Source organism: Cricetulus griseus, chromosome 5 (assembly GCF_003668045.3).
Source record: "Cricetulus griseus strain 17A/GY chromosome 5, alternate assembly CriGri-PICRH-1.0, whole genome shotgun sequence".
NCBI classification, from domain to species: Eukaryota; Metazoa; Chordata; class Mammalia; order Rodentia; family Cricetidae; genus Cricetulus; species Cricetulus griseus.
In genome coordinates this window covers 100,320,264-100,344,894 of record NC_048598.1, presented here as the reverse complement: position 1 = coordinate 100,344,894, position 24,631 = coordinate 100,320,264, and the positions used below count along the sequence as shown (strand labels likewise).

The following is a 24,631-nucleotide window of genomic DNA, read 5'->3' as shown; positions in this document are numbered from 1 at the left end:
TCAATATGGCAGATTTAATTTAATTTATGCTCTTTATAACCCATTTGTGGCATTATCATTATTGGGATGTGTCTTGTGTAGTGGTTGAATGGGAATATGACCTGCACAGGCTTATATGTTTGGATATTTGGTCCCCAGTTGGTGGAACTGTTTGGAAAGGATTAGAGGGTGTGGCCTTGTTGGAGGAGGTATGTCACTAGTTTGGAGGTTTCAGACATGCACACTATTCCTAGTAGTACTGTCCCTCCCCCCTCCCCCCTCCTTGGTTTTGTGGTTTTGGACGTTAAGTTCCTAGTTACTGCTCCAGCCCTATGCCTGTTGCCTCCCTGCCATGATGGGCAAGAACTCGCCCTCTGAACTATAAGCCCCAATTTAAATGCTTTCTTCTGCAAGTTGCCATGGTCATGGTGTTTTGTCATGGCAATTTAAAAGTAACTAAGATGTCTTGCTACACTGCCACATTGTCCTCTAACTCTTAGGCTCAAGTGATTCTCCTGCCTCACTCCTGAGCAGCAAAGATGTGCACATCTTCTTCCATCTTGGCTGTGGTATTCTGTTGGAGCAGTGCTGACACATCAAGGTAGTCCTTCAGGCTGCTATTTAAAATCTTTGAGAATGACTCAAGCCATATTATGACATAATGGACTTTGAGACATGGGCAGGAAGATACCGAGGTCACCATTGGGACCAGCCTGGGTGTTGCGGAATGCTGTCCTTCTGAGCATAACAGGGCAGTCCCAACTACCTGTAAGACATCCTACTGATGCTCCCTCACAGAAAGAGCTGAGGACTGTCATTAGCCCTGATCTGCCTGCCATTCCTTCCTATACCACCCTCCCAGCTGAGCGCAGTTCCGCTCTGCTCATGGCCTCAGGAGATGACAGAGTTCACAGAGAGTGGAGAGGTGACTGAAAGGGGAACCCCCGTCTACACAGCTATGGGGGATTATCATCCATTCCTGGGTGGCCCAACTGCTTTAGGCCAGGTACAACTCTTTGTAAATCCAATAAACTCACTCGTTTGCCTAGTTTGGCTTTGGGGAATCACACCTCAGTCTGTTGTAGGAACCCTAAGGGTGAACAGATGCTTGTTGGCTACTTACTGGGAAAAGTTTGCTTGCTACTGGGCCAAAAGGTGAAGACAGTGGGACTGTGTGGAGGGAAGACTGAGCCATGGTGACAAAGTCACAGTGTTACAGATGGTTGGGACCTGCCATGTGTGTCTGGGAAACAACCCTGTGTCCTCTGCATCTCTCCATCCTATTTTTTTCAGATTTATTTTTTTTATTTTCTGTGTATATGTTTGAATGCATGTATGTGTACCACATTCCTGCAGGTACCCTTGGAAGCCAGAAGGGGACATTGGACTCATTGGATCTGGAGTTACAGGTAGTTGTGAGTTGCTATGCAGGTACTAGGGATGGAACTTGGGTCCTCTGTAAGAGTGGCAAGGGGCTGCTGAGCTGCTCCCGGCCCCTCTGGGCAATGTTTCAGTCTATATTCACAGTGAAGTCACTCTGTAGCCCAGGCTGGCCTTGATCTTACTGCAACCCTCCTGCCTCTCAGCCTAGTCAACAATGGGATTCCAGGTGTGAGCTTGTACCCCACACCTGGACCCATAGGTGTTCTCCATACCTGGCTTTTCACTGAATTTTCAAACAAGAATATTCTCTTGCAGATCCATATCAATTTCTGGAAACTCAACACTGATACGATCCTTTACATCTGGACTCCGGTCCCGTCTGGGATCCTATGTGGCACTTCCCTTTCCTGCTGGCCCACTAAATATGAAGTGTTGCATGCTGTTGATGGAACTGGAAGACTTCTACATCTCTCTCTTCCAGCACTGGCAGTTCTGAAGAACAGACCCTACTGTTTAACAGAATGTTCCTTTTAAGGCTTGGTCTGGAGTCCATGTCAACAGTTTCTACACTCTGGCCTGGATAAGAGATGCATCACCTGAGGAGGTGCAGTGTCCACCTGGCCAAAAGGGTACCTCATTCTCCACGAGTCCATGGGGAAGGAAGTCCCCATTTGAAGGGTCTTGCTCTTCATTTGTTTCTTTGTTAAAGTCTTTTTTATTTATTATGTATACAGTGTTCTGCCAGCATGTATCTCTGCAAGCCAGAAGAGGGTATCAGATCTCATTACAGATGGTTGTTACCCACACTGTAATTGTTGGGAATTGAACTCAAGACCTTTGGAAAAGCAGCCAGTGCTCATAACTCCTGAGCCATTTCTCCAGCTCCCAGGTTTGTCTGTTTTGATATAGGGTGTCTCTCCGAAGCCCTGGCTGGTCTGGAACTCGCTATGCAGACCAGGCTGGCCTTGAACTCACAGAGATCTGCCTGTCTCTGACTTGTGAGTGCTAGGATTAAGGGCATGCATCACTGTACCCAGATTTAATTTTGTTTTTGAGGCAGCGTCTCACTCCATAGCCCATGCTGGCCTCACACCTCAGTCTCCCAGGCATTGGAGTTAAAATTGTGAGCTACCATGCCTGGCTTTCTCTAGTGATCCTTGTCACAACTCAATAGGCTGACTCAGCCTTTCTCCTCAGCTTCATCTTGTGCCTGCTGAAGTGTCTCAAAGCCTCACTGTACTTCTGGATTCAGCATTTATTTAGTTCATGGAATGAATGAGCCTACCAACTTTTTTTTTTTCTTTTCCTGAGGAATTTCGATCACGGGGCCCATCAGATGTGGCTCAGAGGCAGGAGACCTTCTGTCTTGGGTCGGCACAGGGACAGTCCAGGATGGCGACGCAGGGGCAGGGCACAGGCTACCAGCACCCCAGTGGTGCCTTCATCCCCCAGCTCAGTTGCTTCTGGCACAATGGGAAGGCTCATCAGGTGACTTGTGTAGACCAGAGGTCTGTGCCTCTGCAAACCCAGGTGTGTCTCCAAGTGTCTCCCATTCTGACTGCCCCACCTGACATCAGGTCTGTTCCTGAGGCTCCCATGTGCTCCTGCTCGCTACCTCCTGGCCTGTATCCCTCACCTCAGCAGCACCCCCTCTCATCCCTAGACCATTTCCCCTCACTTCAGGACCATGTTCCACCCCCTCCACCACCCACCTGTGGCTGTATCCTTCATCTCTGGACTATCCCCTCTCACCTCTTGTCCATTCCCCATCACCTCTGGACCACAGCCCTCACCTCCAGACCATCCACTCATTCCAACCCCTAACCCCCATCGGTAGACTGGCCCGCCACCTGTGGAACATCTTCCTTGTGGACCGTTCCATGTCACCTGTCACTTCTAGATCAACGCCCCCTCACCTCTGCACCTCTCCCTCACCTCTGCGCCATCTCCCTCACCTCCGCACCAGGTCCCTCACCTCCGCGCCAGGTCCCTCACCTCCGTGCCAGGTCCCTCACCTCCGCGCCAGGTCCCTCACCTCTGCGCCATCTCCCTCACCTCTGCGCCATCTCCCTCACCTCTGCGCCATCTCCCTCACCTCTGCACCAGGTCCCTCACCTCCGCGCCAGGTCCCTCACCTCCGCGCCATGTCCCTCACCTCTGCGCCATCTCCCTCATCTCTGCGCCATCTCCCTCACCTCTGCACCAGGTCCCTCACCTCTGCACCAGGTCCCTCACCTCTGCGCCATGTCCCTCACCTCTGCGCCATGTCCCTCACCTCTGCGCCTCTGCGCCATGTCCCTCACCTCTGCGCCTCTGCGCCATGTCCCTCACCTCTGCGCCATCTCTCTCACCTCTGCGCCATCTCCCTCACCTCTTCGCCATGTCCCTCACCTCTGCGCCATGTCCCTCACCTCTGCGCCAAGTCCCTCACCTCTGCGCCATGTCCCTCACCTCTGCGCCATCTCCCTCACCTCTGCGCCATGTCCCTCACCTCTGCTCCATGTCCCTCACCTCTGCGCCAAGTCCCTCACCTCTGCGCCATGTCCCTCACCTCTGCTCCATCTCCCTCATCTGTGGACAGTTCCCGCCTGGTAGCTGGGCATGCACACAGGAATCAGCCCTTTGGCTGATGCCAGGGCGGGACATACAGGGCTGAGGCTATATACCTCCGCTCCGCCCCAGCACACCTACTACGTGCCTCCTGCGTCCCGCCCCACCCCGCCTCCCGGCGCCTCCGCCAATAAGCGCGCGGCACCGCATCCGGGGACCCTCGCGGCCGCCGCCTCCCGCGCGCACGCTCGGCCATGGCGGAGGTGAGTGAGCGGCTGGGCAGCGGCCCCTCCCACACGCCGCCCTGGGTAGACCTGGTCCGGCCCGTGCTCTCCCACCCCGAGCGCTCCGAGCCTCCCTACCAGCCCCGGGCCGGAGCGGGAGCCCCGTGGGCGCTCCCGCCCCCCATCTCAGCTACGGTGCGCATGCGCGGGCGGGGGGGAGGGGCGCGAGGCGCGGGCGGCCGGGTGCCTGGCCGAGACCCGGGGCCGCGCGGCGGAGGGCGCCGTGGACGGGGTGGGCGGGCAGGCGGCGCTGGCGGCCGGGACGGCGACGCAGGGACTGCAGCCCGGCGTGCTGGGGTGAGCACGGCGCGGAGTCCGCGGCGCTCTGCGAGCGGAAAGTTTCGCGCGTGGAGTTGGTCTGGCTGTGGGAGCTCGGGCGCGGGCCTCCCCGCGGGCGCGGGGCTGCTGGGCTGCTGGGCTCAGCCCCGCGCTCACCTGCACCGCGGAGTGCGGCCCCTGAGCCCCGGGACCAGCCCTCACCGAGGCGCCGCGAACCCGCCACTGCGGGACTGGAACTCAGCACGGTGCGCGAGTGGGGCCGCTGGGGTAGCAACAGGCCCGCGCGTGGGCCACAGGGCCGTGCTCCGGGGGCCCCGTGGTGTCTTCCTGGCTGCTCGATCCGGAGGGCTCTTTCGGGCTCCTAATGAAACAAGACGGGCATGCTTTCGGGCATGGTGGCTGAGTGGTGGCTCCTGGGCTCCGGGGAGGCTGCTCTGCCCTGGGTGGCTTGGGTGGAGACTTCCCAGACTGTGCCTACATCCTGTCCTGGAGTCTAGGATTCAGAAGGTGCCGGCCTCAGTTTCCTCTCTGAGGGAGCCGGGTAGTATCTTCCCGTAGCTGAGAGGGTCGGTGGGATCCTGATGTGTCTTCTGCTCCTGTGGCGGGGTTCATATATTTTTAACTCTTGAAAGTGGGCATCTTGCAGTCCTTGGTTGTCAGCTGCTTGGTTAGCGTGTGTCTCACAGGTGGCTGGTCTCGCTACATCTTTTCACTGTGCCTACCCACTGTGGTCCTCATGAGACCACCTACCCCCTGGGTTTCTTTCTAGTTCTCTGAATTCCCATGGAGCTGCCTGCCAGTTGTCCCGTCTCTGACCCCAGCTTCCCAGCCTCCACCTTGTTTTCTTCATTCCTCTGTCTTGGTTGAGCCCCCATCAATTTGTTGTCCCATGTTCTAGCTCCATGTGGGTGGAGACAGGCTGAACCCGTCTCTCAGGATGGCCTAGCTGCTGCTACAGTGGAAGGGTGAGGCTGGGGCACCAGGGGCACAGGGACCCTTGCCTGGGTGTGGATGTGGGTCCTTTCTCTTGAGTCTTGCTCTTTAAGTATTCGTTTGTTCTGGCCTCTCATACTTCTTGTGGTTCACTGGGACTCTTGTGGCTTGCCATTTGTAGGTAACTGGCTGGGCTTGGAGTTAATGCTGAGGCTCCTCCCCCGTGGGGATGTCAGCTGTCACACATACATGAGGTCTTTGCAGGACTTGGGCTTTCTCATGGCGACCGTCGTTCAAAAGATGCTAGATGGAATGCTGGGACCCAGCCTCCAGAGCTGCGTCCCCTGCATCTTACTGGGAAACCTGCCTGTGAGGGGCTGCCGGCACTGTGTCCCTGCTTCTGACAAGTCAGGGTGATGGTGTCCATGCCAACCCACTGCATCCTCTGTTCTCAGAGACCTTGCTGGGGGCCCACTTGCCTCTGGCCTCTTCCTTGGGAATCAGCCTCTAATGTGTTTGTCCTGTTGTCACCTGGATCATCTTAAGGCTAACCTCCCTCCTGCCACAGAGATCTGAGGGCTGGCCTTTGTCTTTCCTGATGTGGGGAAATAGGGTCTTGGAACCCACCCTTTAAAGTGTCATTAAAGTGATGTGCTGGTTTTCCAGTGACCATGTTTATATGTATGCCTTGGTCAGTCAGTCTTGGGGACTTTGAGGATCACCTGGAGATGGACTTGGCCAGGTTGGCAAGGAGCAGGCTGTGTGGTTTCTCAGTTGGCTGCATCTACCACTGTTGTGTTCTCAGAGCCTTTCTGCCTGAGCCCCTATTTAGGTTGACCCCTGGCCTAAAGCAGGAGGGTCTTCTCATTCTGTCTGGATAAAGAAGCTGTGGGACTGTTGCTGGCCAGTTGTGCAACTGTGGTGCCCTTTGGTGTCCCCCCTCTTAGTTAGGGCTCCTGATTGTAGGGACAAAGGGACAGTCCCTGGGCATGGTTCCAAGGACACTAGGGCAGCCTCCCAGTGCCTTCACATTGGCCGGTGGGTCTGGTAGCCTGTGTTCCAAGGTTAGGACGCTTCGCCACACCACACCAGTTACAGAGTGTAAGATGCTTGACAGCCTGCCCGAATGCCATGTTTCTTCCTTGCCTCCAGGCCCTGCGGCTGTCCCAGGTGGACCTGCCTCCTCATCTTCCTCAGCTCTCTGCCTCCAAGTGGGGGCACCTCAAAAGCTAGTTGGGCTATGGTCACTCCTGAACCTTGGGGGCTTACTGGCACCTCTTCCCAGGGGGATGCACCCCGCGCCTCCCACCACCCCTTTGCTGCATGGCAGGGTGCTGTATTTCGATAGTGCTTCAGAGTAGATGGGCCTGGCTGAGGGGAGGGGCTTCTGGAGTCCTTGCTAAATAAGTATCTTGATGTCTCTGGGCTGTAGTTTGCTTGTTTCATCTTCTCGAGGGATGAATGCTTCACCACTGAGGTTCTCTGAGGACCTAGAGCTACGGTATTCTAAGTTTTAAACTTTCTTTAGCATTCTAGCTTTTGGGTGGGGGAAAAAAAGATGCATCTTTATTTCTTGTGTATTGAGTGTTTTGCCAGAAGAGGGTGCAGCATCTCCTGGAGCTGGAGTTGCCTTGTGGGTGCTGGGAATTGTACCCCAGTGCTTTTTTTTTTTTTTTTTTTTTTTTTAAGAAAGGGTTTCTCTGTGGCTTTGGAGCCTATCCTGGCACTTGCTCTGTCGACCAGGCTGGTCTCGAACTCTCAGAGATCCTCCTGCCTCTGCGTCCCGAGTGCTGGGATTAAAGGCGTGTGACACCACCGCCCGGCTTGTGCCCCGGTGCTCTCTCTTAACACTGAGCCATCTCTCCTGCCCCACATTATTTATTATTACTCCTACCCCTCCTATGATTATTATGGGCAGCAGCTTGCTGAGGTGCACCCTGTCTGTCTCCCTTTTAGTGTGTGTAGTTCAGTGGCTTTTGGTATTTTTGGAGTTGTGTAACTGCCAACACAATTTGAAACCATTCTCTTACCTCTAAAGGAAGCCCTATCCCCATGAGCAGTCACTCTGTCCCCTTCCCAGCACTCATCCAGTACAAACCCATGTCCTGTCTCTGGCTTCACCCCTGGTGGTGCCCCCTACACTGTGTGGCCTTTTCTTTGCAGTGTCTGGCGAGGTCTCCCCTTGTTTTGGTGGCATGTATGAAAGCCTCGTTCTTGTTGGTGGCTGTGTGGTTCTCTGGTGTTTATTTTTGCTTGTCTATTCTTCAGCGGGTAGACATGGCCCTCCCACTTCTAACTGAGGTGAGTGGTGCTTCTGTGTGCTTCCTTCTCCTGGAATAGAGGTGCTGTGACTTTGGGGACAGCACCAAGCGCTCCTGGTGCTGCATGTTCTGTTGTGGTAGGAGCATGGCCTCTCTGCAGAGTGTGTGTGTCTTTGGAGAGATGGGCTCAAGGTCTGAGACATTTGCAGGCTGGACTGCTGATTTATCTTCGCTCACTAAGCAGTCTCTACACACACACACCGCTTTCCAGATGTGTGCTTGACTTTCCAGTGTTTCTCCCCATCCTGTGAGTCCTGTCACATGTCAGTCTGTTGGGTTACATATATTGGACTTGTGCATCTAGGCCATCGGGGAGTTTGTCTCTGAGATTCCCAGTTGTGTGTCTCAGACCTGGGCTTATCTGTAGGCTCACACTACTCTGCTGAGATGTCTATGGTTTGTAGCATTTCTGAAATCAGTGTTCCTGATTTCAGGATGTTTGTGGCTCTTTTGAGACCCTTGAGTTTCTGTGTGTGCTGTTTGGAATTGGCTTATCAGTTTCTGCAATTTGGGTGGCTGTCTAGGTCACTTCAGAGGATCTCCGTCTTCCAATATGGGGACCTTGGCCAGGAGCGTGGTCACCCTTTCTCTCATGTCGCTCATCTCTGTCTCTATGGCTGTGTTCTTAGGGAGCATGTGCTGTATACATCCTGGCCGCTGTGAGTGGGGTTGTTTTTCTTAATTTAGGGGATATCCATTGCTGGTGTGGGACCAAGATGGTGTTCAGCCCTGCTGGACTACCTCAGTGTCACTAGCTGAAAGAGGTGTCTGTTCTCTGTCCCTTCGTTTCATTCTCTTGCAGTGCCACTGGAACCTTGGCTGGTGTTGCTGGAGTGGGGAAGTGGACAGGTATTGGGGACGAGCCCTGACGTCTCTTGGTCCTGGTTTTGCAGACACGGCTTCAGTTTGCTGCCCCTTACATTGTAGTCAACTCTTCTCAGTACAGTGGGACCTGTGTAGCCACTGTTTTCATTGCTAGAGTCATGTTCTCCCCAGTGACCCAGACCCTTGAGTCCAGTTCCTCTCCCTGCTTTGTCAAGAGTGTTACAAGTGTATCCTTCTGTGTCTGTATCTTTCACCAAGTCCCATGTCTTCAAGGTCCCTCCACACTGGAGCTGTGATAGGACAGTCCCCAGGCTGCTTCCTCTGCAGTCTTCAAGGGTACCTAGTGGCTGGGCTCTCGCCAGAGCTCCAGTAGCTGTGTGAGGTCTGCTGGTGGGTGTGGGCTCCTGAGCAGTGCCGCCTTTCTTTCCTTACAGGCCTCCTCGCTGGAGAGGCAGAGTCCTCGAGTGACCTCCTGCCTTGCACATAGCCTGTGCCCTCGGGAGCCCAGCTTGCAGACCACGGCAGGTACTATCCTCACCCGCTTCTGCCCCAGACAGAACTCTTGCTCAGCCTGACTGAACAGGCATGGGTGAGAGTCAAGGGAGGCTCAGCGTCCCCCACCAGGTGGAGGTGTGCACAGTGGTCAGGGCACTCCTTTTCATTGGCGCTATGGGACAGTGGCTAGCTAACAGAGAACAGCCAAGGAGGGAGGGCTCTCCTTGAGGTGGCTGCATGCCTGGTGGCTTTAAGGTCTTTAGTGGTCTGCTGGTCATCTGCTGTGGGCCCATGAGCGTGAAGTGATGCAGATTTCTGCCACCATAAACATCACATAGGTGTGGCCCTGCAGATAGCAGAGTGTGGTACTCTGCACTCCTACAGTGACTTGTGTAGTGTTGCCTGTGTGGCCCTGTGTGTGTGGCTGTGGCCATGGCGGGACCTGGGACCCCTCCATTGCCTTATGCTGTCACCTGATTGATGCCGTCCCTCTTCTAGCCCCAGTGCCCTTCCAGTCTCTGGGCCCTCCAGACCTACCCCTACTCAGTCCCCACACTCTGTCTACCTGTTGAACTCTTCCACAGTGGTATCCATGGGCTCTGCAGACCATCAGTTTAATCTTGCCGAGCTCCTGTCACAGAACTATAGCCTCCGAGAGGGCTGTGCCGAGGCCCCACGGTGCCCTGACAAGCCGGAGGAGGAGCTGGACAAGGACTTCATTGCCCAGGTATGGTGATTTCACCAGTCTGTGTCCACTTGCTCCCATGGGTCTCCATGTGGCCCATGCACATGTGGTTTGCATATGTGCTGGCCTGGCCTGGCCTCAGAGCCTGCTCTGCTCCCCAAAGCCTTGGCCGGTGCCCGAGTCTGCTGTGTCCCTGTACTGCTAATCTCTGTGGTGGTCCTGATGCATGCGTACTGCCCCATGGAGATTTGTTAAGGAGTGTCGAGGGGTCAGCGAGGGGTCAGTGGGACTCAGGCGCAGCCCTAGGCTTCACTCCCCTGATGGATCCTGTACTCCTTCCTAGAGCAGTGACATGCCCCTGGATGAGCTGCTTGCACTGTATGGGTACGAGTCATCAGACCCCATCTCTGAGCAGGAGAGCGAGGGTGGAGACACAGCCCCAACTCTGCCGGACATGACCTTGGACAAGGTGAGTGGGACTCCCTGAAACGGCCTCAGGAAGGTGACTGGCTGCCCTGAGTGGGAGGTGAGCAGAAGGGATGCCAGGCCCAGGATTGGGGGGCTACTGGGTCAGCAAGTGTGACAGTTGCTTGGGGTTGCTCTCCTGCTGTGTCCTCACTGGTACAACCACAGTGACTCTGTCCTGGGGTTGGGCTGACAGCCATTCTGGTCCAGGTGATGGATGCCATCCTGAGGAACTGTGGCTGGGAAAGGAGTCGGAGCCCCAGAGGGCATGTGGAGTCTGCACCTCTATCCAACACAGACGATGGCTTCAGCCAGCTGTCTGCATCCCCTTCGCCCAACAGGCTTGGCCTTTTATGTTGCTGTTAGGTTTAGGTGAAGTAATTGCCACACTGTGTTTACTGTCCTGTTCAAAGGAGCAGATTGCCAAGGACTTGCTTTCTGGGGAAGAGGAGGAAGAGACGCAGTCCTCAGCTGATGACCTCACTCCATCTGTCACCTCCCATGAGGCCTCGGACCTCTTTCATAATCAGAGTGGGTGTAGGTCACATAGGCCTGGGCCCAGGGCTTTGTAGGGGAGATGCTATAGTGGCCCTGGGTGAGGCTGGGGTCCTGTGAGCTGCCATACTGTGGGTTTGGATTGAGTGAGACAGGAGTGGGTCTGTGCCTAGCACTTCAGGGATGGTGGCTTCAGGCTACCATAGGTGCTCTTCAGGCCTGCCAGCCTCTGTTAGCTTCTGGCAGCTGGGTTGGGTAGACATGGTGCAGGGTAGGGGCTGCCAGACGGGCTGCATTGAGGCCCCTGGAAGGGCCAGCCGTAACCTGGTGGGTGCCCCTCACTGCCTCTCTCTCTACAGCTCGGTTCTTGGCTGGTGATAACGTCCCAGGCTCGTCAGCCTCCTCCGACACTGAGGAGGACGCGCTTCCTGCCAACAAGTGCAAGAAGGTATGGAGCTGTGTGATTTACACCTTGTGCCTCTGGCACCCCACAGGCTCTGAGCCTCTCTGAGAGGCGGGATGGCTCTGTGACTTCAGGGTGGGTAGGACCCACTAAGTACCTGAACCTGGTTTGTACTTCTGCTCTGAGGATGACTGACTGTCAGTGAGGTGACCCAGCACTCTGCAGGGGTTTGCAGGGTCAGGCAGTGGGGTGTTCTGTCTCACCCACCAGAGTGCAGAAGTGGAAACGGGCAGGCAGACCCACAGCTCTGGGCGGCAGCCTCTGGAGCCCATGGTGCCCGTGGGGTTCCAGCTTCATGTCTACCATTCAATTCCTGACCCTGACCCTGTTCCCGGCTCTTGCTTCTGCAGGAGATCATGGTGGGGCCCCAGTTCCAAGCTGACCTCAATATCCTGCACTTGAACCGGCATTGTGACAAGAGTAAGTTGTTCAGGAGGCCTTGTGGGTCCTGTCCAGGGGCTCTGGGAATAGGTAGCACCTTCTTTTTTTTTTTTTTTTTTTTTTCCGAGACAGGGTTTCTCTGTGGCTTTGGAGGCTGTCCTGGCACTCGCTCTTGTAAACCAGGCTGGTCTCGAACTCAAAGAGATCCGCCTGCCTCTGCCTCCCGAGTGCTGGGATTAAAGGTGTGCGCCACTGCCCGGCTTAGGTAGCACCTTCTTAGCAAGCTTCTGATTGCTGTCTGTGGTGGAATAGACCATCGTTAGCAGTACCATAGTACCAAGTACCATCCCTGGCCCAGTCCGTGGTTCCCACCGCCCTGTCTGTACCAGCACTGCCAGCAGCACCATTCCCTCCCTGAACGGGTCTAGTATCTTCTTTGGGCCTATATACTTGCTGCTCCCATGTCCCCTAATTGTCCCTTGACCTGGGAGGTCACTTCCTGTCTGGACTTCTTGCCCCAAGCCCTCAGGGCCAGGACCACTGATAGAGCACTCCTTGCTCTGCCCAGCAGCCGAGGTCAGAGACCCTGTAGAGGGTGACTGCTTCGATGTGGGCTGTGCAAGGTGTGCCCGAAGGTACAGGGGTACTCAGGGTGGGGCATAAGAGACACTTACCCAACACAGCACCTATGCATACCTCACTGTGTCCTTGAGCCCGGACCTGGTGTGCACCCAGCCTTCTGTGTCATTTAGGTTCTTCCATGGTCCTCTGGTGGCAGTGCCTCCCTGTGGCCTTGCTCTGGGCACCACCTCTGTGTGCTGCCTGCGCAGGGTGTGTGTGCTGCCCCCGCATGTCCAGTGTTCCTTAGCTGCGCATTCATTGCCTGGTTGGTGTCACACTGTCCCCAGGTGGATGGTGGATGGAGCATTCCCCTGTGTGCTGATGGCGCCCTTTGGGATTGTAGGAGTTATTTGCATTTTTTGGACACAACCTGGGTTGCTTCTGTTCTGTAGCCCCTGCTCACACCCCCCCCCCCCATTAGGATGGCCTCAGTCTCTGTCCTTTTGTACAATATGTGTCCAGTGCTTTGTGGGTTGTTGTGTATATTTTATGTCATTCACTGGGAAAAATTAGCTTCTTTACTTTTTTTTTGTTTTGTTTTGCTTCACTGTGTAACAGCCCTGGCTGTCTGGAACTTGTTTTGTAGACCAGGTTGGCCTTGAACTCACTGAAATCCACCTGCCTCTGCCTCCCAAGTGCTGGGATTAAAGGCCTTTGTTTACATTTTTATATACACGTTGTATTTACATTTTGTGGGTGTGTGTGCACGAATACTCAGGCACACGTGGGGTCCAAGGATAACCTGTAGGATTGTCCTATCATGTGGGTTCCACGGCTCAGACTCAAGATTGTCCGGCTTGGCAGCAAGCGCCATTACTGGCTAGGCTATCCCATCTTTGTACTTGTGGGTCCTTCAATGTGGCATGGAACCTGTCCTCACTTGTGCCATGCTCAGAGTCAGTGCTCAGGGCCGAAGCCTCAACAGATGAAGAGCCCCTCTGTCTAGCTGCTGACCTAAGTTGTGTTGTTGGGTGTCCGGTGTGTGCTCTGGATCGGGCCAGTGTGGTGAAGGGCAGTTGGCCAGGTTCACAGTTGTTGGGCCAGCCTACATTCTGGAGCAGCCCTGACATGATGGATTGTCCCCATTGCGGCCCATGGTCTGGCCACTATGCTCTCTAGGCTGCAGACAACACTTGGTCTGCTTTTGGGGCACTCAGCACATGTGTGTGCGGTGGCAGGGAGGCTAGGCTCTTCCTTCTCATCAACTGTTGTGCCCTATGCTGTCCTTGGCACTTTTTGTTTGTGGAGCTGGAGTGGGTGTCATCCACGCAGGCCACTGTATGTCTCATGGAGACCAGTGGAACAGTGTTGGAGGGTAGGGTAATCAGATCAACCGTACAGTAGTTGCTTAGTTGCTGCTGCTATGACAGATGTGTGGAAGTCACAGCGGAAGGGTTCATTTCAGACCTCACCCCAGCCCCCACGCGCACGTGTGCACACATACACAAAAAGTATATTTTGGCTCAAAGTTCCAGAGGGTCGATCCTTGGTTGTTGGGCCCCATGTGCCCACACAAAAGAATATGGCATGGGGAGTGTGTGACAGAGGGGGTTGCCTCATGGTGTTCAGGAAGCAGTATGAGACATATCCTAGGGACCTTTTTCCCCAACTTGGCTCCTATAAGTGCAGACACACTGGTCTGCGTTTGAGGGGGACCCTGCATAGTGAATCTCAGCCACACGCTCAGCCACGGGTTCCCAACCACACCATGGCCAGGCACTAAATGGAAGCATGCCTGAAGGATGGATTGAGAGGCAGGTGAACACTGAGGGTCTGGAGAGGCCAGCTCTGCTGGGCAGCAGCAGGTGACCGCTGCCCATGTCTGCAGCCACCGCCTGCTCCCGAGTTGCCTGGAGAGATTCCCCCCAGGCTGCCTTTCACGGGCTTGTATGTGCTCACAGGTGGTGGCTTGCAGTCAAACTTTTGTCTCTTGTCAAGTGTTAACACCAATGTTAAGCTGTCCTGTGGAAGTGTTGAAGTTGCCTCTTTTTCAGATTGGGGAAGACTGAGCATGTCCCATGAAGCATATGTTGTTTCTTCAATGAAGTTGCCTGGGCTGTGGTTCACTTTTGGCTTTACTTGTTTTATTTTTTGAAACAAGGTTTCTCTTTGTAACCTAGGCTGGCCTGGAACTCCCTATGTAGAGTAGGCTGGCCTTGAACACATGGAGATTTGACTGAGTTTATAGACTTCAGTCTGTGTGTTTTGTGTTTTGTTTGTTTGTTTGTTTGTTTTTCTTATTTGTTTCATTCCCCCTTTTTGAGACAGGTTCTGTTGTAGTTCAGGCTGGTCTGGAACATTGTGTGGAGACTGGCCAACACAACACACACAACATGTTAGGATCATAGGCGAGCACCACTGCTCTCTCTCTCCTTTGTTTCTGCCGTGTTTGCTGTGTGCTGAAGCTCTGTCTGCAGATGGGCACACTTGAGTGACACTGCCTCTGGGATTGTTTGTGACACCCTGAGGGGAAGTACTCATAGCCTCTTCAGAACCACTTGAAATCTGCTGGTGGGTTCAGTTTGCTGGCTTCACACCCCAACTTTGTTGCCCCCCCCCCCACTGCCCTCTAACTTTTCCCTCAGTGCTCATAGCACTTGGGTCCATGTGACACGGAGCTGCATGAGCCAGGAGTTGGTTCCACCCACTGGGAAGTGCTGAGGTGCCTGCCCCGGTGTGAGCGGCCTTTCCACACCTGACTCTCCGCCTCTCCCCACAGTTTATGAAAATGAAGACCAGCTGCTGTGGAGCCCCAGCGTGCTCCCAGAGCGGGAGGTGGAGGAGTTCTTGTACAGGGCAGTGAAGCGGAGGTGGCAGGAGATGGCCGGCCCCCAGATTCCAGAGGGCGAGGTGGTTAAAGACAGTGAACAGGTAGGGGGCACACATGGGGCACAGCCAGGGAGTGGTAAGGCAGTTGGCTGTGGGATGGCACATTGAATCCACTTGTGAGGGGCAGTGGTGACAGCGTTCCATGTCACTCCTGGTGTGACAGTGCAGGCACCCTGATGGCTGTTGGCCAAGGTGCCAGCACCACTGGAATTCTGGGAGCCCTGGTGCGGGTGCAGCACGTGGCTCTGGGGCCGTGGTGCGGGTGCAGCATGGGGTGTGGTGTCCTCTGTGCGGGCTCTGGTAGACTGGTGAGAAATGTAAACCCTGCTCTGCCCCAGGCGCTGTACGAGCTGGTGAAGTGTAATTTCAACGTGGAGGAGGCCCTGCGCAGGCTGAGGTTCAATGTAAAGGTGATCCGAGGTGAGCTGCAATCCTGGGCTCCCCTCCTCTCTCTGCCCCTGAGCTGTCTGAGCACCCCACTCTTTGCAGACGGACTCTGCGCCTGGAGCGAGGAGGAGTGCAGGAACTTTGAACATGGCTTCCGTGTTCATGGGAAGAACTTCCACCTGATCCAGGCTAACAAGGTGGGTGAGGCCCTCCTGCCAGATCCGTCCTGTCGAAGGCTCCCCCTGGTCTTGGCCACATTCACTCGGCCCTTTCTCACCCCAAAGAATGAGGCTCCCTTGCCTAAGTTGGCTCCTTTTCACCCTCCCCCCCTTCACCTTTGGGTCTTCTGTGGTGCTTGCTGGCTCAGTGCTCCACACTGGAGCATGATGCCTGGGTCACTGAGTGCCTCGTGGGTGTCTGCCTTGCTTCAGTGCCACAGGCCCTGCTCTGGGTTGACATGTCATACAGCTCTCTGTACCTGCCTTTGCCCCTGCTGGTTGTAGTGCTGGTAGCCCAGCCTTGATCTGGCCTTGTACCCTGGGAACCTGTTCACCTGGGAGGTGTTGGTGTCATCTTTAGTGAGTGGTGATACAGGGGTTCTGGGCTTGGGGTGTCACAGGGCTATTGCTTGGTCTGATTGCCTAGAGCTGGCCAGAGGCAGTGCTCAGCCCTGAACTGTCAAAGCAGGAGTGCATCTGCTATCCAGGGGCTTGGCACAACCTTGTTGAACTCCTCTGGTGACAGACTGTGCCTGTTGTCTAGGATGCAGAGAGGCATGAGGAGCCTGTGAAGCCTGGGGTCTCTCCTGGGGCCTGCCAGGCCGGCTCTCTGGGCAGCAGGTGTGTCCAGATACTGGGTCTCTGTGAAGTGCTGTGTCCTGGGCAGGGGTGGGGCTGTGAGTCAGAAGTCAGGTGGGAGGGCCCCTGTGGATGTTGGTAGGACACTGCTGGGGACATCAAAGTAGGAGTGTCCTAGGTTTTAGCTTGACACATCTGTGGGATTATGGATGCATGGTGGCCATGGGATGATGGTCTGCCAGGTGTAGCACAGGTGAGGCCTGGTATCTGAACCCATGTCCTGTCCATCACTTCCTTGTCACTGCATCTGTGTCCTGTCTGTCACTTCCCTGTGACTGCTTCCCTCCGCTGTGATGAAATACTGGAGTGGAAGGGCTTTAAGGAAATGCCCGTGTTGGGCCCAGTTTGAAAGGTAGCTTCTCATGACAAAGAAGGATTATGTTCAGTCCCCAGCTGCGGTGGCCTGAATACGTTGTCTGCTCATTTTTTGATTTTTACCTTTCTGTTCACTCAGGATCCCTAATTATCACATGGTGCCTTCTACATTCAGGGTGTGTCCTCTATAACCAGTTACATCTCTCTGGAGACTCCTCGACAAGCCAAGCTATGAGTGTCTCTTAGGTGACTGCAAATCCCGTTAGGTTGACAAGATTCACTCTCGCAGTCTGTCTCTCATAATGACACCGGAGTTCACTTTCACTCATCACATTCCTTCCCTGCTCCTGGAGGGCTCCTGCTGGGAATTCTTCCAGCTTCCTGTCCTGTCCCTGCATAGTTCATAAGTCAGATGTCACTGTCTTCTGAGACTTGATGTAGTCTTTCAGCTGTGACCTTCAAAGTCTACATATAAGTTACAGGCTGGAGAGGTGGCTCAGTGGTAAGAGCACTGGCTGTCCTTGAAGAGCACCCCATTTGATTTCTAGCACCTTGTGGTGCCTTACAATGACTATAGCTTCAGTTCCAAGAGATCTGACACCTTCTCTGACTTCAGGTATACCAGGCACATATATGGTGCATAAACATACATGCAGGTAAATACTCAAACACATGAGTAAGTAGCCGAGCATGACACATGTCTTTAATCCCAGCACTTGGGAAGCAGAAACAGGCAGATCTCTGAGTTTGAGGCCAGCCTGGTCTACAGAGAGAGAGAGTTCCAGGACAGCCAGGACTGTTACACAGAGAAACCCTGCCTTGAAAACAAACAAACAAAAAACCAAAGCAAACCTGTAAGCCCATACTTGTGTGCAGTGCTGCTCGATGGACATTGCTGTTCTTTCTTCATAGCAATGGAAGACAGTCGGAAGCCCTGCTAGGGCTCGGCGTGGCTGCACCCACATGCAGCTCTGTGTCCTGCTCACAGTCTGGGCTCCAGTGGCCTGAGCCCTGCCACTTCCCCTGTTACCGTGGCGCATGTAGCCTCTTGGGGCCAGCTCTACTCTGCCTGCAGTTTTTTTCTGGCAAATGTCCTGTGGTTCAGGTGCCTCCAGCATCCTGGCATCTTCACTGGAAGTGGGGCTTTGCCTTCCCAGCTTTACACAATGACATCTCAGGGCCTCCTGGTCCCAGTGGCTTTCCAGAGTGTTGGCGCAAGCCTCCAGGACCTCCTCACACTTGGCATTTTGTGTCTGCAAAGCCAGTGCTTGTGTGTGCTGCTGCTGAGTTCTTCCAGCCCAGCCAGTGCTGCAGTGGCCTCTGAACCTTGGCTGCACCTGGGGAGTCACTTCCCTGGGCGCTTGCTTTGAGGAAGGGGTCCCTTCAGTGACCTCAGTGTGGTGTTCTTTTTTCAAGTGAATTTGGGTTTTCACAGCCAGGGTCTTCAGTGCTGGTTTCTGCTCTACTCCACTCTCCCATTGCAGGGCATAGGGACTCGTGCTTGAAGCTGGATCAGTAGCTGAGATCTTGCTTGAGGTCCGTTTTTCCACTGAATCTCATGTTGTGTTCTCTCTGTTCTCTCTTACTATTGATCTGACCGAGCGCAGTGTGCAGTGAGCAGTGAGCGTGGGCTGCAGCTGCTGTTGTCCCGTCTTGATAGTGCGCAGTGAGTGTGCTGTCCTATCTTGAAATTTCTTCCATGGAGTAGCTATGCCTGTTACCTTTTTACCTCCTTTTTTCTTTTTGAGACGGGGTTTCTCTCCATATCCCTGGCTATACTGGAACTCACTCTGGAGACCAGGCTGGCCTCCAACTCAGAGATCTGCCTGCCTCTGTCTCCTGACTTCTGGGATTAAAGGAGTGCGCCACTGCCCAGCTGTGTCTGTTACTTTTGAGTTCAGCCCCACTTCAGTGTTCAGCAACCAGACAGGAGGAAGCTAGACTTTTTGCCAAATTGTAGCACGGATGGTCTCAGGCTTCCCTTTGGGAAGCTTGTGGCTTCCACTGTACATCTCTCTTCACTCTCTGCCCTTCTGAATTCCCACCAGCATGGCCGAGAAGCTCTGCTGGGAGCTAGAGCCTAGAGCTTCTAGCTCATAGTTCTAAACTCTTGTTTTCTCCCCCCCTCCGCACCTCCCCCCACAGGTTTCTCTGTGGCTTTGGAGGCTGTCCTGGAACTCGCTCTTGTAGACAAGGCTGGTCTCGAACTCACAGAGATCCACCTGCTTCTGCCTCTCGAGTGTTGGGATAAAAGGCGAGCGTCACCGTCTCCCAGCTAGTTCTAAACTCTTTCACGTTCCTCCCACATGGTCTGGTCCCTCCACCCAGAGGCACGTGTTGACCACAGGTCAGGTCCCTCCACTCAGTGGCACTTGTGGACCATGTGGTCGGGTCTGTTCAGCCAATGTCACCTCAGTACTAGTTTTCTGTATTAGTCACTTACTTGTTGTTGTGACCAAGCCTTTAGCCACAAACATCTTGAGGACGTCTGTTATTGGTCGAGATTTGAAGGTGCAGTCCACCATGGCGATGGGAACGTGAGGTGGCTGGTCACATTGAATTCTCTCCCAGTTGACAGTCTTTTACCTTTTTGGTTCATCCAGGACCCCAGCCATATGCAGCTTGGGCTTTCCTCATGGAAACCCCAGAAACAACCTTGTGAACGTGCATGAGGTGTGTCTCCTGGGGCTTGACAGTGTGGATGGGCAGCACTGGGCCTCACTGCAGTGCATGTCCTCAGCTTTGTCTTCAGGGTGGCTCCAAGCCCATGTTCATATTAGCAACTGGCTCCCATGGGCCAGTATCCTGGACTTGTACCGTTGTCTGCACTGTTCTGTGCTTAGCTTGCTGCTCATGGATCTGAGGGTCAGGGAGAGAAGGCTGCAGGCTAGTCGATAGAGCGCTGGTGGGGACTGGGCAGTAGGTGATGTCTCATGGGTCCCTCTGGGAAGCCTTTCCTGCCTGCAACCCTGTGGCTTGCAACTGTGCAGTGAGGCCAAAAGCATGCCTGTGGTCCATACAGGTGCGCACACGGTCGGTGGGCGAGTGTGTGGAGTATTACTACCTGTGGAAGAAATCTGAGCGGTACGACTACTTTGCCCAGCAGACGCGGCTGGGCCGGAGGAAGTTCGTCTCCTCTGGAACCACGTGCGTGCTCATATTAGCCATCTGGCCAGGGTGGGTGTGGTGGGGTGTCCCTTCCTGCTTCCCTGGCTTTCTCCTCACAGCCCTTTCTTCACAGGGATGCTGAGCAGGACCTGGATGGCCTTGACTCTGATGGTCCTGCCCGGTTGCGCCCTGAGCAGGAGTCTGAAGCAGGGGTGCCCATGGGTGAGTTCACATGAGGTGGGACTGTGGGTGAGAACAGGGAACCCAAAGCTTGCACCACGCAGTCTCCACACTGAGCAGTGGGCCAGCTTGGTCCTGCCCCCGCCAACCCTGTGACTGGGAGGGGACAAAAACACATTCACACCGGGAGACATGAGTAAGGACTCCCGCTTTCCAAGTCTGTTTGTCAGCAGAGGTCTCGTTTCAGTGTTCTGGCACTGAGTCTACGAGGTTGTGCCTTGTAGTTGTGCTGTGTGGTGCTTGTGGGTTTGTAGAACCGTCCAGTGTTCACACTTCCCAGCAGAGTTCTGGTGTTTCGTCTCTGGGTCCTCTGATGCCTGTTTACAAAGCTGTGGACATGGCCCGCTCCTGACTTCATAGTTTCCGTGGCTGAGCCCACTGGCATAGCTGGCTAAGGAGGCCCCACATAAATGAGACCGTAGAGAGGAACGTGGGGCTATGGGGGCCTAGCCTCTGCTCATGCCGCTCCTCCTGTTCTCCCTTCAGAGCAGCCTAGTGTGGATGTTGCAGCTGGTGGACTTGATCAGCCTGGAGCAGGCTCGGATCATCTCCTGTCCTCGGAGCCAGGACCACATCCCTTCGAGCAGCTGAATGAGCCCCCTGCTGTGGCCTCACTACAGCAGCCCAGCAGCCTGGCCTCCCCGGCTGACCTCTCACCTGTGGTTGCTGCTGCTCCTGCAGCCGCCACTCCTGCTCCAGAGCCGGGCACCAGCCCCAGGCTGGCTGTGGACCTTGCCCTACCTGAGGAGCTGCCTCTTGTGTCCAGCCCTGTGGATCTGAGCGAGGACACTGCAGAGCCCATGGCCCCGGCACAGGTGGCCTTGTCGGTCACTGAATTTGGACTCATTGGCATTGGGGATGTGAATCCCTTCCTGACTGGCCACCCCACATGCCCAGCCTCCACATTGCGTTCAGAGCCTTTGTCACAGTGAGTGTCACCCTTAGCACCTTCCACAGGCTGGTCGGTGCCCAGGGCCAAGCTGCCTCTAGGGACCCCTTCCTCAAAGCAAGCGCCCAGGGAAGTGACTCCCCAGGTGCAGCCAAGGTTCAGAGGCCACTGCAGCACTGGCTGGGCTGGAAGAACTCAGCAGCAGCACACACAAGCGCTGGCTTTGCAGACACAAAATGCCAAGTGTGAGGAGGTCCTGGAGGCTTGCGCCAACACTCTGGAAAGCCACTGGGACCAGGAGGCCCTGAGATGTTTGTACCTCCTCTGGCTTCCTTAGTTTTCAGCTCAGCAATATGTTCATTGCACACAAAGCTGCAAGTGGGTGCAGGTGCCATGCTGCTCTCCACTCTGCACCAGCCTGTCCAGGCAGTGACAGAGCTGCATTTTGGGTGGCAGTGGGTGGGGATTGGTGAGGCCTGGGTTCCTTGGCCACTGACCCTTTCTTATGGTTTCCCCTAGGTGCAACGTGATGACCTGTTGACCCCCGGTCATCTGTGGGCGTGAGTGCTCAGAATGGACACGGCAGCACTGCCAGGCCTGCCTGTCAGTCTTCCTGACCTCTCCCACGCAGGCCTGTGTGGTGCCTCCTCTGCTTCAGATCATGATGGGACTCAGTGAAGTGGCCAGGGCCACACAGACCCCAGACCTCAGCATCCAGCACCGCCACAGCCCCAGGCTGCTTCTGTGCCGCCGAGCCAACCTGGCAGCTGGGCTTGGAGAGGGCCCATCCCAACATGGAGCCAGCCATTGTCCCTCAGCCAGCAGAGGCTGGGCAGGCAGTGCTGCCTGGGACTTTGGGCAGGACTCATCCCGCACCAGCAGCCTCTGCCCGGGCACCCTCCACAGGCCAGCTCTTTCCCCACCGCAGCGGGCTTGTGGCCCCCAGCCTCTGCTTTGCGTGGGACCTTGGGGCACAGAGCCATATACCTCGCCCTGTGGCCACCCTTTCTCGGCCCTCACCGTCTCCACTTCAGGAAAAGCCGCACTTTATACCCCAACTGCCTCCTGCCCGCACCCCCACCCTGCACCGAGGTGGGGCTTCAGCAGCCTGGTGGGTGAGGAGCAGGTGGTCCATTCCCTTCCTGCCCCTCCCCTTGGGGCATCTTGGGGTACAGCTCTGGAAGCACCACCCTGCCACGCCCCTGTTCTGAGGGTCTCATTTCTTTGGAGGCTCCTAGCAGGATGGCTGGGTCCGTCTTGTCCTTGGCCTCCCTCGTTTTATTTATGTTGGTGTTTACAATTCGGAGTGGGGTCTCTGGGCAGGCAGCTCCGCCCGGTGTTGGCAGAGTGGTGCTGTGTGAGCCTCTGTGGCTGGACTCGACTGTCCCTCGCCCCACCGAGGACACTGTGATGCGAGACTGCCTTTGCCCAATGCTATTTTATTTATTAAATTGATTTGAAGCCCGGGGTGTCTCATGGTGGCTTGGCAGGAGCTGGGGAACCTACATTGCCCTTGTCACCCCGTTGGGGACCCTGGGCAAGAGTATGACTGCACAGTAGAGTGCAGCTGAGAGGCATGAGGATACTAGATCACACAGGGCCACAGGGCTCCATGACACACAATACAGGAAGCCTGGAAGAGGCCGAGAAAGCTCAAACATGGAGTTCCAGTCGACTTTGCCTGGAGCTGGTGGCAGAGCAGACACTTAAGGCAGAGACCAGTGTTTGCTGGGACAGTAGGTTGGGGAGGGTATTCTGTGTGTGGTCACCATTGGAAACTTGAACCTGGCATCACTTCCTTGGGCACAGCAGACAGACTGGGCAGGGACAGGGCAACTGGACCCAAACAGTGGGGCCCAAGGCAGAGGAAGGAAGCGTGGCATTTGAGAATCTCCTGTTGTGGAAGCTTGGCGTCTGTATGGCCAGTGGGTCTGTTCCCATCCACCCCTCTGTCAGATGGCCCCTGTTAACCTGATGCTGAGATATCCTGTCCAGTCATGAATCATTTTTAATTTTTCTGCTAAAACTCTCCTTGTATTTGCTGTCTCTTTATATTATGTAGTAGTTACTGTATATTATTTTATGTGTTGGTTTTTCTGTGTTGATTACAGACAGGGTCTTGCTGTGTAGCTTAAGATGCCTCAAACTCTGTAGACCAGGTTGGTCTGGAACTTGCCATTATGCTTGGACGGAGAGGGCTGGGTGTGTGTGTGTGTGTCCGTGACCATGTCTGTCTGTCTATCTGTCCTGAGGCCTTTTACATGACGAGCTGTGTACCATGAACATATTTCCAGCCATGTTTTTCTGTTTATTTGTGTGTATATGTATCAGTGGATGCGTGTATGTCATGGCAGGTCAGGGAACAACCTGGGGGAGTTGGTTCTCCCCATCTTGTGAGTCCCTGATTAGCAGTCAAGCTGCTGAGCCAGCTATCTGTATCTAGCCCTACTTTTAGTTCATTGTTTTTAGTCCACACTATCCCCATACTTGCTGCAAAGCCCAGGCTGGCCTCAAGTTTTTGCTTATTCCTCTTTCTCAGTTTCCTGAGTACTGGGTGAAGTTTCTGCACCTCGATAAGCCTCTCCACCGATGCAGCAATCCGAATCAGACCAAATCAAACCAAACTAGAAAAGCCCACGTTTAGTGGACACCATGCTCCTGGATGATTTTCCAGCCTCCCCCAGAGAGGAGACAGGAAAGAGATACCGGAAAACCAGTCTATTTTCTGGGGGACAGTTTAAATACCCTATGGGAGTCGTTTTGAGCATCTTTGGGGGAAGGGTTGTTACTTGGCAGGCTATATGAATGCAGGGGGGTTTGGAGAGAGATGAGAGGGGTCTTGGGATGAAGCTTCCGCCAGAACATCCCAGACTCTGGGTTTATGGATGCCAGGGGCTGGGGTGAAGCTTCCACCCGAACACGGTTGTAGAGCCACCATGTCCAGCGTACCTGTATTTTAGACAAGCCCCGTAATTGCAGATTTGGGGGGGGTAGAAGGCTGTACCCGCTTGTCTCATCCTCTCAGTTCACTTCCACATCAGCTTTGCTTCCTGTCCGGCTGTTTCTGAGGACTTGAGTTTTTTGTTTTTGTTTTTCTCCCATATTACATCTCTCCCTCTCTCCTCCCCTCCCAGTCCCTTCTCTCCTTCCATCATCCTCCATCCACTCCTCTGTTTCTCTTAAGAGCAGGCCTCCCATGGATATTAACCAAACCTGGCATATCAAGTTACAGTAGTATAAGACTAGGCATATACCCTCGTATTAAGGCTGGATAAAGCAACCCAGGAGAAAAAGGGTCCCAAAAGTAGGCAACAGAGTTAGAGACAGCCCCATTCCCATTGTTAGGAGTCTCACAAGACAAAGCTACACAACCGTAACATAAGCAGAGGGCCTAGGTCAGACTCATGCAGGTGCTCTGGTTGGCTCAGCCTCTTGGTGTCTAGGAGTCCTGGTTAGGTGATACTGTGATTTTTCTTGTGGTGGAGGATGTGAGTCTTAAATGTGGTGTAGCCAAGTAAATCAGTCTTGGGAGGCTGGTGGGAACGGGTCACCCTGTTTCCCATACTGCCTGGTTTGTGGCTGGCAGCCCTGCTGTCCTCTGTGGAAGTCCTGAGTCATTCTAGCCCTGCCAACAGATCCTTGGGTGAGATTTCTTGGGTCTCATAGGCATAGTGAGATGGGATTTTCTGTTTGAGTGTGCAGGGACAGTTGAGAAGAGTGGTTGCTGTGTCTGGCATGCCGTGCATGGTTTTGGGGAGCATTGGACCAGCTATAGAACACTCTTCTAGGCCAAGAGGTCTGGAAATCCAGAGAGGTTGTAGTGAGCCTGGGAGGGTGTTGGGGGACC

At 54.6% G+C, this 24,631-nt stretch overlaps 2 protein-coding genes across 9 annotated transcripts; both read left to right on the top strand.

Annotated features, from left to right (window-relative positions):
- The first annotated feature begins 2,754 nt into the window (after positions 1-2,754).
- LOC113836184 (mucin-1-like) lies at positions 2,755-4,106 on the top strand. Its single transcript, XM_027419555.1, has 3 exons — positions 2,755-2,850; positions 3,263-3,953; positions 4,045-4,106. The coding sequence occupies exons 1-3, from the start codon at positions 2,755-2,757 to the stop codon at positions 4,104-4,106; spliced, it is 849 nt and encodes a 282-aa protein (XP_027275356.1).
- Positions 4,072-22,249, top strand: Mier2 (MIER family member 2). Of its 8 annotated transcripts, none has more exons than XM_035445566.1 (14): positions 4,072-4,175; positions 8,989-9,079; positions 9,634-9,776; positions 10,078-10,203; positions 10,619-10,730; positions 11,054-11,142; positions 11,508-11,577; positions 14,879-15,030; positions 15,327-15,408; positions 15,478-15,572; positions 19,570-19,694; positions 19,789-19,877; positions 20,382-20,823; positions 21,304-22,249. In XM_035445566.1, exons 1-14 carry the CDS (start codon positions 4,167-4,169, stop codon positions 21,323-21,325), a joined length of 1,647 nt encoding a protein of 548 aa, XP_035301457.1. In that variant the 5' UTR covers positions 4,072-4,166; the 3' UTR covers positions 21,326-22,249. The 8 variants fall into 8 exon arrangements, with proteins under 8 accessions (XP_035301457.1, XP_027275272.1, XP_027275270.1 ...); XM_027419471.2 differs by having other exon boundaries at positions 10,619-10,736; XM_027419469.2 differs by having other exon boundaries at positions 10,613-10,736.
- The last annotated feature ends 2,382 nt before the right edge of the window (positions 22,250-24,631 follow it).

Coding starts and splice junctions, on each gene's coding strand:
- Mier2 (XM_027419469.2), top strand. Junction 19,695..19,788: donor TTCGTCTCCTCTGGAACCAC/GTGCGTGCTCAT, acceptor CTTTCTTCACAG/GGATGCTGAGCAGGACCTGG. Junction 20,824..21,303: donor CGTTCAGAGCCTTTGTCACA/GTGAGTGTCACC, acceptor GGTTTCCCCTAG/GTGCAACGTGATGACCTGTT.
- LOC113836184 (XM_027419555.1), top strand. CDS start 2,755: ATGGCGACGCAGGGGCAGGGCACAGGCTACCAGCACCCCAGTGGTGCC. Junction 2,851..3,262: donor ACAATGGGAAGGCTCATCAG/GTGACTTGTGTA, acceptor TGTCACTTCTAG/ATCAACGCCCCCTCACCTCT. Junction 3,954..4,044: donor CTGTGGACAGTTCCCGCCTG/GTAGCTGGGCAT, acceptor GCTCCGCCCCAG/CACACCTACTACGTGCCTCC.